A 14,286-nucleotide genomic window follows, 5' to 3' on the forward strand; every position below is an offset into this window, starting at 1 on the left:
TTTTTAAATTAGTGCACATGTTACTTTGATAAAATCAGATTTTTTAAATGAACCACTTGCTCCGTTTAAAGCCTTTTGCATTGCATTCAAATAATACTCCTGCTTTCTTTTAGTTTGCATCTGTTGGCATATTTTTATTTTTTGACAAAGTAGAATTCAGACTAAAAAAAACACTTCATAATGCTAAAGCAACAACTCAGGAGAAGATACAAGTTATTAATATCTAGGCACTCAAGGCAGCAATAACTTTCATAAAGCAAGAAGAAATAAACAAGAAACACACCAATGAGAGGAGCACTTAACACACCGTTCTCAAAGACAGTAAGTGGACAAAATAACTGGAAGACCTAAATAACATCATTAATAAGATAACTCATATAGATATATGCTGAACTCTGAACACACCCGTCCAGACCACACCTCTTTTCAAGCACATACAGAATGTTAACAAAATTGACCATATCTTGGCCTCAGTCTAAAGAGGACACAAGCAGCACCCTTTTCATAATGTAATAAAACTAGAAATTAAAAACAAAATCAGAAACAAAAAGCCCCTTTCACCTAAAAATTTTAAAGCATAGTAGTATAGAAATACTGAGGTGAGGGAAATTCAGAAGAAAAATACAGAAATTCGTTGAAAATGATAATGAGAAATTACATCCATACCCCTGTGTAAGGAATACATATAGCTAAAGACAGACCAGCCAAAATTTTGCAGGATTAAATTCCTTTTCAATATAAGGGAAAATTAAAGTGAATTTAATACCCAGTCCAAAAGTTTTAAAAAAGGAAAGAAAAAAAGCTAAAAGGAAAAAATTAATGAGTCAAAAAACAGAAAAACAATAGAACTGGTAAGTAACCCCAAAGCTTATCCTTTGAAAACAAGATCCATAAAACAGACAAGTCATTAGATGAGCCATGAAGGAAAATGGACGAAAACAAAGTGGATAATTTAAGTGATACAGGGGAAAATGACCATGAAAACAGAGATTTTTAAAAATTATGAGGCTACCATATACATATATTTAAATAATCTAGATGAAATAGAATTTTTTTAGACAAATGCAACATACCAAAACTGGCTCCACTCGCAATGGGAAGTCTAAACAGACTTAGAGAAATACAGAACAGCAGGACTCTCCTCTCAAGAAAGGACTGAGCTCAGGCAGCCTCCCTGGGGAAGCCCCACCAAGACCTTACAACTTGCGTAAGCTCAGTATTACCCAAACTATTCCAGAGCACAGCAAAAGATAGAAAGTGTCTTCGTTTGTTTTATGAAGACAGTGTAACACTGATCCCAAAATCTGACAAAGAATGCATCAAAAAACTAAACAATAACTCATACTAATACTGATGTGAAAATCTAAATAAAATATTAACAGAATCTACCTACACATCGAAAAGTAATGCATCATGATCAAGTAGGGATTTATTCCAGATGCAAGAGCGGTTCAATATTAGGAAATCCACCATATTCCACTGAATATTCCACTAAATATTTCTATTCCGCTATTCCACTAGAGTAAGGAACAAAAGGATAATACCCACTAACTCCACTTCTATTTAACTTTATTTAGAGGCAATGCCACGGCAGTGTTTCCAAAAAAAAAAAAAAAAGGGAATTAGAGCTCCCAGAAATGGGAAGGAAGAGGAAAAACGATCTCTGTTTGCCAGTGACAAAATTCTGTATCTGGAAAGCTGTAAAGATCAAGGGAAAAATTCATACAAACAATAAGAGCACTTTGTAAAGCAGCAGATTAGAAAATTAACACAGAAATTAATAGCTTTAATATATTCAAGAAAAACAAAATATAACAAAAGAAAAGATACCATTCACAGTAGCAAAAAAAGAAAATCACATAACTAGGTGTAAATCTGACAAGAAATCAACCTGCAGTAAACACAATATCCCAACAAGACACAAAAAAGACTTCAACTGATGGAAAGAATATACCATATGCTTCAGTGGGAAGACAATATCATATATCTAATTGTCCTCACTAACTTTTGAGTTTAATACAACCCAAATAAAAATGCCATCAAGTAAGTTTCCCCCTAGAACTAAAGAAGCTGATTATAAAGTTTGTTTGGAGAAACAAAAAGCAAGAATAGATTGGGAAACCCTCAAAAATAAAATGAGGTTGGCAGGGAAGACCAGCCCCATCAGATATTAAGTCATTCTAAAGCCCCAGTAATTAAAACTCTGTGGTGCTGTCAAATGAACAGATTCATGCCAAACAAAATCCAGAAATAAACACAACTGCACAGACGAACTTAGTGCACAATAAAGTCGGTATCTTCAAGCACTGAGGTCTTTTCATAAGCAATGCTGAGATAAATGAGAGAGCCAAAAGGAGAAAAGGCAGAGTGGGCTCTTATTCCAGCATAAATTCCAAGTGGATGAGAGATTTAAATGAAAAAATAAAACCATTAAATAAATATATATATATAATTTTATATATATATATAAAAATCTGGGGATGAGGGGAAAAAACATGTCTTAACTATGATTCAAAATCCAAAAACAATAAGGAAAACATAAATAAATCTGATTGCTTTAAAAAAATCTTTGCATGGCAAAAGACTAATGCTACACAGGGAAAGTGTATTTGCAACGTGTATCATAAAGGGTTAACACCTCTATGCACAGAAAAGAGGTAACAGGCTATGACTGCTTTCCTTTCAAAGGTCTGCTTATAAGCCTGGCCTCTGGCTGGCATCTGGGATTTCAGGAGGGTCCCCACCATTCCCCTAGTGCTAAGAATGGTTCACTGTGCTTAAACCGTGCAAATACATTTCTGCTGAACACCTGCTTTCCTTCTGGGACTCTGGAATCTGGGTATGTGCCAGGTCGAAGGAGTCATGACCAGCCCCCAATAAAAACTCAGACACCAGACACCGAGTCTCTAAGGGAGCTTCCCCAGTAAACCATGCTTCACACGTGCCATCACTACTGGATGCTGAGTAAGCATGTCTGTGTGACTCTCCACTGAGAAAAGGACCCTGGAAGCTTGCTCCTGGTTTCCTGCAGGCTCCGCCTCATGTGCCTTTTCCCTTGGCTGTTCTGCTTTGTACCTTCTCACTACAGTCCCGTGATTGTTCCCAGCGAATCACTGAACCTGGGGATGGTCTGTGGGACCCTTAACACATCCCAAAACAAAAAGATTCTAAAAATAAAGAAGCAGAAGACCAAAAACCCACAGAAAAATGGGATAAAGATGAAGAGGCAGAAAACAGAAATGCAAATGCCTCTTAATCATATGAAAAGATGCTCATCTTCCCATATAATAATATAAAAATTCAAATTAAAACTACAATAAGGTATCATTTCCTACCTTATAGACTGGTAAAAAATCAAAAATTTGGCAACAGACTCTGTTGGTGAGTCTGTAAAAAGAAACAGGCACTCTCAGACATTGCTGATGTAGACACACAACTGAGTGGGATTTGACACCGTCCAGCAAAATTCCATATGCACTCACCCTTTGACCCAGAAATCCTACTTCTGGAAACCTATCTCAGAGATACTCCCACAAAACATACAAAAAGACGTCTGCACTGCACAGGCTGTGTTGCAGTCTTTCGATAATAACAAAGTGCTCAAAAAAATGATGGGGACACGTCAAAAGAACACCAGGAACAGCCTGAATGGGCTTCTGGACAATCTGGACAAATTTAAGCATCAAAACAAATAATGGCAATAAGAAATAATAATCCATGGAATACAGTAAGAATGACATAATTCTTTGGACAAAATAACCCATACAGACAATAATGCATGAAAGTTTAAGGAAGAACAGGGTATTGACATAATCTCCTATCTCGCCACAAATGACATTAATTACAAAGGGGAAAACAGCACACAGTGGAGAAATCTAGTGGAAATCACCGTCCAGTTGAACTTCATCAACTGTCTTAAGCCTTCTGACATGAATAAGTTCTGGGGTTCTGATGAACAGCACACTGACTACCGTTAACAGTACTGTATCACATACCTGAAAGTTGACGGGACAACTGGATCTTAAACGTTCTCACCACAAAAAAGGAAAAGGTAATTATGTGGTGTGATGGAGGTGTTGGTAACGCTACTACGATAATCATTTTGTGATACGTAAACGTACCAAATCAACACATGATAACCTTGAACTTTTGCAATGTTATATGTCAATTATATCTCAGTAAAGCTGGGGGAGAGGCCTTCTTAGTGATGCACAAAGCAGCTTTGGTGGTACTTCTGTGGTTCTCGTGACAAAAATGCACACCCAGTATCTATCCTAAGGCAACCCCAGATGAGCCTGAATTGAGGAGCACTATCCGTAACAAATGGCTGCCAAAAATGCCACTGTCTTGAAAGACAGAAAAAGGCTAAGGAACTGGTCCAGTGAGACCAAAAAGACATGATGACAAGCAACCAGTGTATGGTGCTGGACGAGGGAGGAGAGCTGAGTGTCCGTGAGACATAATGGGACCATTCATGGGTTCCAGACGGCATCTTAGATAACACTGCTGTATAAATGTTACATTTCCTGGTTTTGATTGTTGGCCAATGATTACATGAAAGAAAGTCCTTGTTCTCACAAAGTATACACTGAAGTATCTTGGTATAAAATGGCATGCTGCCTGCAACTTACAAACAGTTCAGAAAAATAATAATGTATATGGATACACAGAGAACAACAAAGCAAATGTTAATAGTAAACTGGATGAAAATTATATAGCAGTTTTTTTGGTACTCTTCTTGCAGCGTTTCAGTAATTCAAAACTTTTTCAAAATAAGTTTAAAAAATACAAAAAATATTTAAAAATACAAAAAGCACAGTTAAGTGAAACTCATATCTGTGAGATATTCTCTGAACACTATTCTGCATAAACGAAGCTTTTCCTCTGGATCAAGCAGAGCCTTGGTCCTTATTATCCTGGCCCCCAGCACACCTGTGCTCACTGAGGTGGCCCCAGGTTTATTAGAGGATGCCAGGATACTAGGAAGAAATTCATTTGCTATAAAAAAAAAAATTGTTTAGTACATTGTCTACTAAACCATTAATGTCTACCATGCATAATTCAATGTGAAATTTTCTTTTAGAATTTGGTACGAGAAAAAGCTTTTTCACCTACGAAACAGGTATTTCTCTCCCTTTCTTAAAATGAAAATCACATGACCATGACTCTCCTGTAATTTTCTCAGACAGGAAGACTAAGGCCAAAGGTAAGGCGGGACGGCTGCACCACCGACCTGTAGTTAAGGGTGACTCCCCAGGCCCATTCTCTTCCGTGGTCCTAGTTATTTTTATCTGCATTTTACCCCCTTTTTATCTTACTTTGAGGTAAAAGTCAATCCAAAAGCCATGTTAGCTCTACGGGAAATATAAGAACTACTAAAATGCTCAAGTAAATGTAGGCTCTCCCAGACTGCTCTTCTGGCCATACACTGGACCCTGGGAATTCATGAGTAACCACGGCTGTTTCCATGACAAAATATGTCCATGTGAAACCCACTGGGAAGATTCCTGGCCACTGTTTCCAACTCTCGACACCAAAGCCTGAAGCCTGAAGACAGTAATATAAATTTGGGCCTTAAAACAATGATAACCTGAAGTTGCATCTCCAAGTGAAATATCACCTACCTCAAAAGGTCAAAACTGAGCACCACATTTTAGATATTTATAGCAAGAAGGATGAGTAAGGTCCTCAGCTTACTAATATTAAAGGTATGACAAACTCTGTGGGCACATTTTATTGCTTCTACTAAGAAATGCTTTGTGTTTCAATAGTTTTACAAGACCAAAACCACAAAAACAAAAATTGCACATGCAAATGTGAGAAGGAAAATTATTTTACCTGTTTCCTTCACTCTTGACACAACCTAGCCTCAGGTAGATGTGGGGTGAATACTAGATCATGCATGGGAGGAGAGGATGGATAAGGAAGTCAACAACTGAGGGGTGTTAATATCAATACTGGTTTCTGGCTTGGGTTTTGGGTAGCGAAACAACCTTCTAAAATAAAGAGCCACAAAACTTCTGGTACAAGGCGTATTTCAAAAAGGAAAATTAGTACAAGCCAAGAGGCAGTTTTTTCCAGCCTGTAACCACTACTGGTGGCTCCAGCAGCAAAAGGAAAGAAAGATCAGTAGGAGATGGACTAGCAAATTAAAGAAGACACCCCCACAAGGTTGTCAAGGAAACCGAATCAAGTGCATTTCTCTAGAGAAAAGAATCAAGACTAAGGTGAACATGCCATGGAATATTTTGTGGAAAAAATGATTAAAATCCCACCTTGAAAAATCTTTAAGAAGCTAAATTTATTTCCAGGCTATTTGATGAAGTACTTCATCTACCACGCAAGCAGGCAAGCCTGAATTTCTAAACTACCAGCTAGATGGATGCACTGAGCACCTTCCAAAAACCAGCTAAGCTCGGGCCACTAAAAGTACAGGACACCTTCTAAGGTCACTTTTGCATATATTAACACCACCAAAAGAAGCAATCACACCCAAAATGTAAAAGGGGTGGGGGAAGAACTATCCCACAAACCGGATTTCCCAAATTTAGACTTTGTTTTTCAAACTGGAGCCGTTTTAACATTTTTTTAAGTGAAAAGGCAACTCTACGCAAACTAAAACAGCAGCTTAGCCTGAGTGGGCCATTCAGTACTGGAAGAGAGCAGAGCGGGCTGGAAAAAGGTGCCAACATGGTAGATGAAAGTGAAAACCTCTACAAGTAAGCGATAAAGAATAACCAGCAAGGAGAACTGACATGCGCCTGGGGACCCAAAACGAGGGCCACTTCTAAGAATGTGATAAGGCAGGGGTACGGTTAGGTAGGGGGAGAGCAAGTAACGTCAGGGGGGGTCCGCCGCCAACGGCCCGAAAGCGGGCATCCCAGGGAGGCTGCGAGCCCAGGGAGTCCCCGCGGGCCGCTCGAGAGGAGAGGTGGGAGGCGAGGCGAGGCGAGGCGAGCCGGGCCCGCCGGGCCCCCGGCTCTCTCCCCACCAAGGTGAGCGAGCCGTGCGTGGCCCCTGCGGGCGTGGACAGGAGGGACGGGGCGGGGAGCGGGGCGGGGAGCGGGGCCGGCCGCCGCCCCCTGCACAGGTGTGCCCGGGGCGGGCCGCCGCCAGGTGACGTGAGGGCGAGGGCGGGCGGCGGGCAGGTGCTCGGCCCCCGGGGCCGGAGCGGGGCCGCGCGGGAGCGGGGTGGGCGCCCGCGGCTCTTACCCGGTGCCGCAGTCCACCACGCAGGGAGGCAGGGAGCCCGCCATGCTAGGCACGCGCGCCGCTCGGCCCACGCGGGCGGCCCGGGAGGCCCCTCAGCGGTCCGCTCGCCGGCCGCTCGCCGCGCTCGCCCCGCGCCGCCCGCTCCCGGGAGTCTCCGCAGCGCCGCCGCGGAAGCCCGGATGCTCGCGGCCGCCCACGTGACGCCGCGCCCGGCCGGCCAATCACGGCGCGGGCACGCAGCGTCCTCGCCCCGCCCCCCGGCCGCCATCTTTAGTGCTGGCAGTGGGGTCTCGTTGCCCATATATCCAACCTGGCCCCTGAGGAGATTGCGGGCTATTTTTAACTGACTTACCGTGAACGTGACCCCATTTCCAAGGCCTGGCTCCTTCTCATCCTGTAAGTCTCCGCTCAAATGTCACCTTCTTAAGGAATTTGTCTCTGATCACCCACCAGGTGCCTTCCCTGCACCATACTCCCTATCTCAAGATCTATTACTTACGTTCACATTTGGAGCAAATGTGTACCATATATATATTTCATTGTAGTCGGTCCCCCTCGCCAGACTATAGGCTCCACCAGGATGGGCTCCTGTCTGTCCAACCATTGATGACTGGATGCGTAGCACAGTACTCGGTGCATTCGTGGGAAGCACCCAAATGCTTTTTGAATAAATAAAGAAAAAAAATCACCATCAGAATTATTATACCTACCAGAACACTGCATAATTTCTTGTATAGAAGAAAAACCTACAAAACAAATGCATGGCCTGCCTTAAGGAATGAATGGCCTTCGATTGGGTTAATACCCCACCAAGATCATTATGGAAAATATTTTCAAGTATCAAAGATGAAATGGTCGTCCAAAAGTCCTTACTGGAACCCAGGACCAAAGTAGGTAAGCACTTACCTACCAAGTTATGAAGACAGTGAAAGTCCCACTTGCTCCCTCTTCTCTGCCCTACCATAAATTCCTGCCTTCATTTTTTAGGAGGTTTCTGGAGATTTAGTTCCATGTAGTTTAACTGGTATTTAAAGCATTTTTAAACTGTTTTTTCCCCAGGAGAAGTAATAAATTAGTTGATCGTGCTAGGTAAACCATGATCATTCTTTTTTTTTTTTTTTAAATCTATTTAGGTCAAATAAGGCCTAGACCTAGAAATTGATCAAGGGAACTGGGAAGAGAGGTGGAAGTTGGGAGGAAAAGGAAAGCTCAGGAGTGTGCAGGAATCCCAGCATAGGACCCCAAGGCTGGGAGCAAAGGCCCACTTGCCTCCTTGTGTTTTGCCAGAGCCCGGCCAGGTCCCACTTTTTCATGGCCTTCATTAGAATGTTGTAGATAAACTCTAGACTGAAGACTGTCAGCACCGCCACGTCTTTTATTTTCATTCGTTTAGTGCGTGTTTGTCAAGTGCCTGCTGTAAGATAGGACTTAGATTAGCTTGGCCATGAAACAGTAAGTGGGACACTCACAGTCTCGGCCCCCAAGACTTTAGAGCCTCGTGAGAAGGAGCAACAGGAAACATTCTTTTTATGGCTGAGTAGTATTCCATTATATAAATACACCATACCTTCTTTATCCAGTCATCTGTTGATGGACATTTAGGTTACTTCCATGTCTTGGCTATTGTAAATAGTGCTACTGTGAACATTGAGGTGCATGTACCTTTTCAAATTAGAGTTCCTTCCAGATACATACCCAGGGGTGGGATTGCTGGTCATATGGTAACTCTATTTTTAGTTTTTTAAGGAATCTCTATACTGTTTTCCATAATGGCTGCACCAAATTACATTCCCACCAACAGTGTAGGAGGGTTCCCTTTTCTCCACATCCTCTCCAGCATTTGTTGTTTGTGGGCTTTTTAATGATGGCCATTCTGACTAGCGTGAGGTGATACCTTATTGTAGTTCTGATTTGCATTTCTCTGATAATTAGCAATACTGAGCATCTTTTCATGTGCCTATTGGCCATCTGGATGTCTTCGTTAGAGAAATGTCTGTTTAGGTCTTCTACCCACCCAGGGGCATGGGATTTGATTACATTGATTACCCCACCTCCTACCCATCTCCTTGTGCTTCCTTCTTTATGTCTTTAGTCATGGGAGCTCTCTTCCAGTAGGTTCCATCTTTTTATCGATGGTTGTTCTGCAGTTAGTCATGATTCTGCTGTGTTTGTGAGAGCTGGTGAGCCCTGGCTCCTTCTACTCTGCCATCTTGGCTGCCAGCCACTGTCATAGTGGATTAGGGCCCATCCTAAGGACCTCATCTTCCCTTGATTCATCTGCAAAGGCCTTGTTTCCAAATAAGATCACATTCGCAGGCACCAGGGGTGAGGACTCCAACCTGTTTTTTGGTGGGGGGACACAATTCAACTCATATGGTCATATGGTAACTCTATTTTTAGTTTTTTAAGGAATCTCTATACTGTACCATAATGCACTAGCCTAAGCCTAAGCCAAAAGCAATCATTGGTAAGGGAACTGATGCCCTTTGATTGACTTAGGCTGTTAAAGACCACACCCCTGAGCTGGAGACGGGCCTCGTGTCCTCAGAAGCACACGGCTCCCAACACCTGACAGGAGTAGGATTTGGTGAGCGGTAAGGGAAATGACAACAAATAATAGTTTTTGCCTCACCTCAGTCATAATTTTCCTAATTAAACCGTATGTTCTCACTCATTCTTGGCCTTTTCACTCCTCTAGCCCCTGCTTGGAATTGTCATTTAGATAACTATTCCTTGCTGACCCAGCTGAGATCTGTCCCCCTCGGAAGCTTTCCCCCAACTTCAAGGAAGAGTAATCAGTCTCTGCTCTGGGCTTGCAGAGGGCCTCACACATCTGTCCACATCTCCACTGACCTGATGGCCTCAAAATCACCCTACTTCCACAGCCCTTGGTAGAGCAGGAGCTCCAGAGTAGAACCGTGTCTGATACAATTTTCTATCTCCAGTTCCTCAGACACTTCTGACATTTTGTAGCTACTCAATGAAAGGTAATGGAGTAAATGAAAATCATAAGGCAATTTTGTTATCATCAAAAGCAAATAAAAGCAAATGTTCTGTATAATTTCTGGGTTGGAATTTTTACTGTTTTTTTTTTCTGTATATTACAACATATTCCTCTGCATTGTTCTTCTTAGATCGTAAACTCCTATAGATCAGAGCCTGACGGCATCCGTTTTGACAAAGGGCAAAGCGCCCACAGAGAAACAAACCTCCCATTCTGTACAAAGCACTTCAAGTACAGTCTCTATTAATTATATTGTTAAGGTTTGCTCCCTCCAGTACACTATGCAAAATTCTACAGACTCCTTGTAATGAGAGGAATGTCTTAATCGGTTTTCTGTGGCAGGAAGAGGCGTCTCTTTATTGGGTTTCTACCCAACAATGACCCGCCCCCCAACCCTCCCTCCCCCTCCCCCACCTTCCTGCCAACAGGCAGAGGCAAGGAAATGGGAATGCTTCCTGTTGAGAATTCAGCATCTCTTCTTGGCAGGTGATGTGACTGTTTCATAACTGCTCTCCTGACTGCTGCATTACCCAGCTCCACTCTCAAATGAACTTTTAATAAACATCTTTTGATGCTGGCTACAATGCATTTTTACACACATGAAGACAACTTAAAAACCAAATAATCAGGGCTTCTAGAGATTGTCGATCTAATGCCATTTAGCCAGTGAGTACTTGGACAATATGGTCTTGATCTCCTGATTTGACTAGTTGTGCTGGGCCAAGAAGGAGAAAGAACACAAAAAATAAAGGCTGTCTTGCAAACCTGCCTGCCCAGCAGCAGTGTGAGCCCTATGTTGCAGAACTGCAGGAAGGAGCGATCTGTGTGTTCTCTGTTGCCATGAGGATGCAAATAGAGAAAGGAGGACCCAAAAAGTAGGGCCTGTTCCTTTGAAAGTAGCTGGCATTCTCCCTTAAGAGGAAAAGCTTGTCACTGCACTCAATGGACCTCCCAGAGGTCTTGGCAATTGTGGGAGAGAATGGTCCAAGCTGGAGCTGATGGGCTGGAGAGTTTCAGACAGTTTGATAACAGACCTCAAACCACAGGGTCGGTAGGGAGATCACCTAGAGCTCTGAACTTACTCAGATCAGCTGTGCTGTTTCTGCCTCTGCGCATGACGATTACTCCAGCTGCAAAGCTTGTCCTCCGCCACCCCCTCCAGCTCTTCTCACCCTCCTCCAGCACCGTTCATTCAGTCGCTCCACTTCCCCTGTGTCTACAGCCTTGCTATTTATCCTCCTGTCACTCTTGCTGAACTACTCCAGATCTTTCCGCTGGCCAGCCTGTCTCCATGCTCCGCCTGTCCAAGACATCTCGGGTGCATTACACTGCTAGGAGAGGCGATGTGGCAAAACACAGAAAGTTTGCACATCCTGTCAGTCTCCTGTCCCCACAACCTTCAGTGGCTCCCTATTGTCATGGAATTTGATCCAAACCCTCATTATGGCATTCAAGGTCCTCCATGGTCTGCTCCTACGTCATCGTTCTAATCTCATGTCATGCGGCGCCCCTGACACAGCTGGACACAGCAGACCACAGGCCAAACTCTTGGTATTGTCAGGTCATCATGCAGACCCTTCAGTCTATAACATTCTTCTCTGCCTCTCCCATCCTCTCCATCCTTCAAGATTCCACTCAAGCTCATTCTTCCTTCCAATTTCAATGTCATTTTAATAAGGTCTTCTGTTCTACCAAACAGTATCATGGTTTTATTTGTAACTCTTTCCGATCCAACTCTTATGGAGAGCTGAATTACAATAATACCTTTGTTTACAAAGCATTTTCACCCCATCACACATTTAATCTTCATAACAGCCCCATGAGGTGGGTATTATAAAAACTGTTCTTAATCAAATAAGTGAAGCTCCTACTTTTCAAATGAGGATATATTAAAAGTTTCCTTTCGTTTGGGACACCTTCTTCAGGCCCTCTTGAGAAAACAGGAAAATGCTCAAGTGTTGAAAGCCAGCATCTGGTACGCTGAGGCACACTGTACGCCCGAGCCAGGAGGAGTCTGGGCAGTCGATCCTTCAGACTAACTTGCTCCTTTGATTATTTCAGATACACTTTGAAATGTTTGAGCTCTCCACCTCAAATGTTTTCTACTTCTAGTAACAAACACTTATGAACTTCCATGAGGCAGGCACTGTATGTTCTAGAGACTGAGGAGTATCCAATAAAAATCTAATTTTTTTGCTGATGGGAATGAAATTGCTGAGTAGTGTAATTGGACGCCAAGCAATCTGGACAGAGCGTACTGCCAAGAGCTAAGTCCAAATGTTTCCTGCCATTGTGCAATCTCACAAGCAACAGGTTTTGGAGGTGTTGCCTTCCCAAGGGCAACTTACTGATGTTGATTCTGGAGCACTTTTTCGAAGCATCACAGCGGGAACTCATGTAACTGTAACAGCATGTGCAGGGAAACTAAAAGAATTTCCACCTGAACAGCGACAGGTAGGAGGGTAGGGAGTAAGGAGCCATGGCTGCCAAGTTTGAGTCTTTTCATCCAGCTGAAACTCTGTTTGCAACAGTGTGTATCTGAAAACTGGGTACACAATTACGGTGTTTCTGTGTCTTCTTGTGTTTGCTTACTTACCAGGGTTCAAGACGAACTCTAAGCAAGAGTAGTTTGCAGAAAAACATTTGGTCACTGCGTTCCCAATAATTATAACTGATAACAAATAGCTATCAGTGAAGATAAAATTTATACTGTATTCTTAATCCAGATATTTTTAGTTGTATTAGTTTTTTTTTATTAGAGTCTAGTCGGTTTACAGTGTTGTGGTAATTTCCGGTGTACAGCATGGTGATTCGGTTGTACATATATATTCCTTTTCGTATTATTTTTCATTATAGGTTATTACAAGGTACTGAATATAGTTCCCTGTGCCATAGAGTAGAAACTTGTTATTTATCTGTTTTATATGCAGTAGTTAGTATCTACAAATTCCAAATTCCCAGTTTATCCCTCCACCCCCACCAAACTTCCCCCCCTCCCCCTGCTGGTAACCAGAAGTTTTTTTTTCCTATGTCTGTGAATGTGTTTCTGTTTTGTAAATAAGTTCATTTGTATTCTTTTTCAGGTTCCATGTATAAGTGATATCACACAGTATTTTTCTTTTTCTTTCTGGCTTACCTCACATAGAATGATGATCTCCAGGTCCATCTATGTTGCTGCAAATGGCATTATTTTATTCCTTTTAATGGCTGAGTAGTATTCCACTATATATAGGTACCACAACTTCTTTATCCAGTCATCTATCAATGGACATTTAGGTTGTTTCCAGGTCTTGGCTATTGTAAATAGTGCTTCTATGAACATTGGGGTGCATGTATCTTTTTGAATTAGAGTTTTCTCTGGATATATGCCCAGGAGTGGGATTGCTGGATCCTATGGTAAGTCTGTTTTTAGTTTTTGAAGGAAGCTCCATAGTGTTTTCTACAGTGGCTGCACCAAACTACATTCCCACCAGCAGTGTAGGAGGGTTTCCTTTTCTCCACAGTCTCTCCAGCATTTATTTTCATTGTATTAGTGTATACCAACCAAAAAAAGTATGAAATTAATGTTACTTGTTTATTAGAGTATGGAAAGAGCCTAAATTTTGAAGTCTTTGACACTGTGTCCAAATTCTGTCTCAGAAACTTAAATATGCTTCTTCATGAGTTATTTAATATCCCTAGGGTGGGTGGCTGTAGCTCAGTGGTAGAGCATGTGTTTAGCATGCATGAGGTCCTGGGTTCAATCTCCAGTACTTACACACACATACACACACACACACACACACACTCAAAACAACCCTCTAAGCTTCAGTTTCCTTATCTGTAAGGAAGGATTTTTCTGAGTTTTAAAGTTAGCTTATAAAAATACCAAGCAGCGAAATGTGGAAAGTGTTCAGTACCATCACTGATTCTCAGTGGCTGCTTCCCCTGATTAGTAATTCTCTTAACCTTAGATTTGTGTGGCCACAATCATGCAGCTCTGTCTGGCTATCTGGATTATACCTAAGGGATTTAAAAAAAAGGCAGGGGTCGGGAGGGGGGTAGCTGACACAGACCTGTCCTCACTATTA

At 42.3% G+C, this 14,286-nt stretch overlaps 1 protein-coding gene across 12 annotated transcripts in view; it reads right to left on the reverse strand.

Moving 5' to 3' along the window:
- ACTR3B (actin related protein 3B) overlaps nt 1–7,383 on the reverse strand; it is a 169,984-nt gene extending 162,601 nt beyond the window's left edge. For 6 of the 12 annotated variants that reach the window (XR_012507984.1, XR_012507985.1, XR_012507983.1 and 3 more), the window contains exon 1: nt 7,213–7,383. Coding sequence is in view for 4 of the 12 variants with exons in the window: in XM_074366695.1 (XP_074222796.1) it covers nt 7,213–7,256 (44 nt within the window). In the remaining 8 variants the exon portion in view is untranslated. The remainder of the gene's footprint in view (nt 1–7,212) is intronic. The other 6 variants (XR_012507987.1, XM_074366697.1, XM_074366698.1 and 3 more) reach the window with 4 other exon arrangements.
- Between the last annotated feature and the right edge of the window lie 6,903 nt (nt 7,384–14,286).

This window comes from Camelus bactrianus, chromosome 7 (assembly GCF_048773025.1).
Source record: "Camelus bactrianus isolate YW-2024 breed Bactrian camel chromosome 7, ASM4877302v1, whole genome shotgun sequence".
Classification (NCBI taxonomy): Eukaryota; Metazoa; Chordata; class Mammalia; order Artiodactyla; family Camelidae; genus Camelus; species Camelus bactrianus.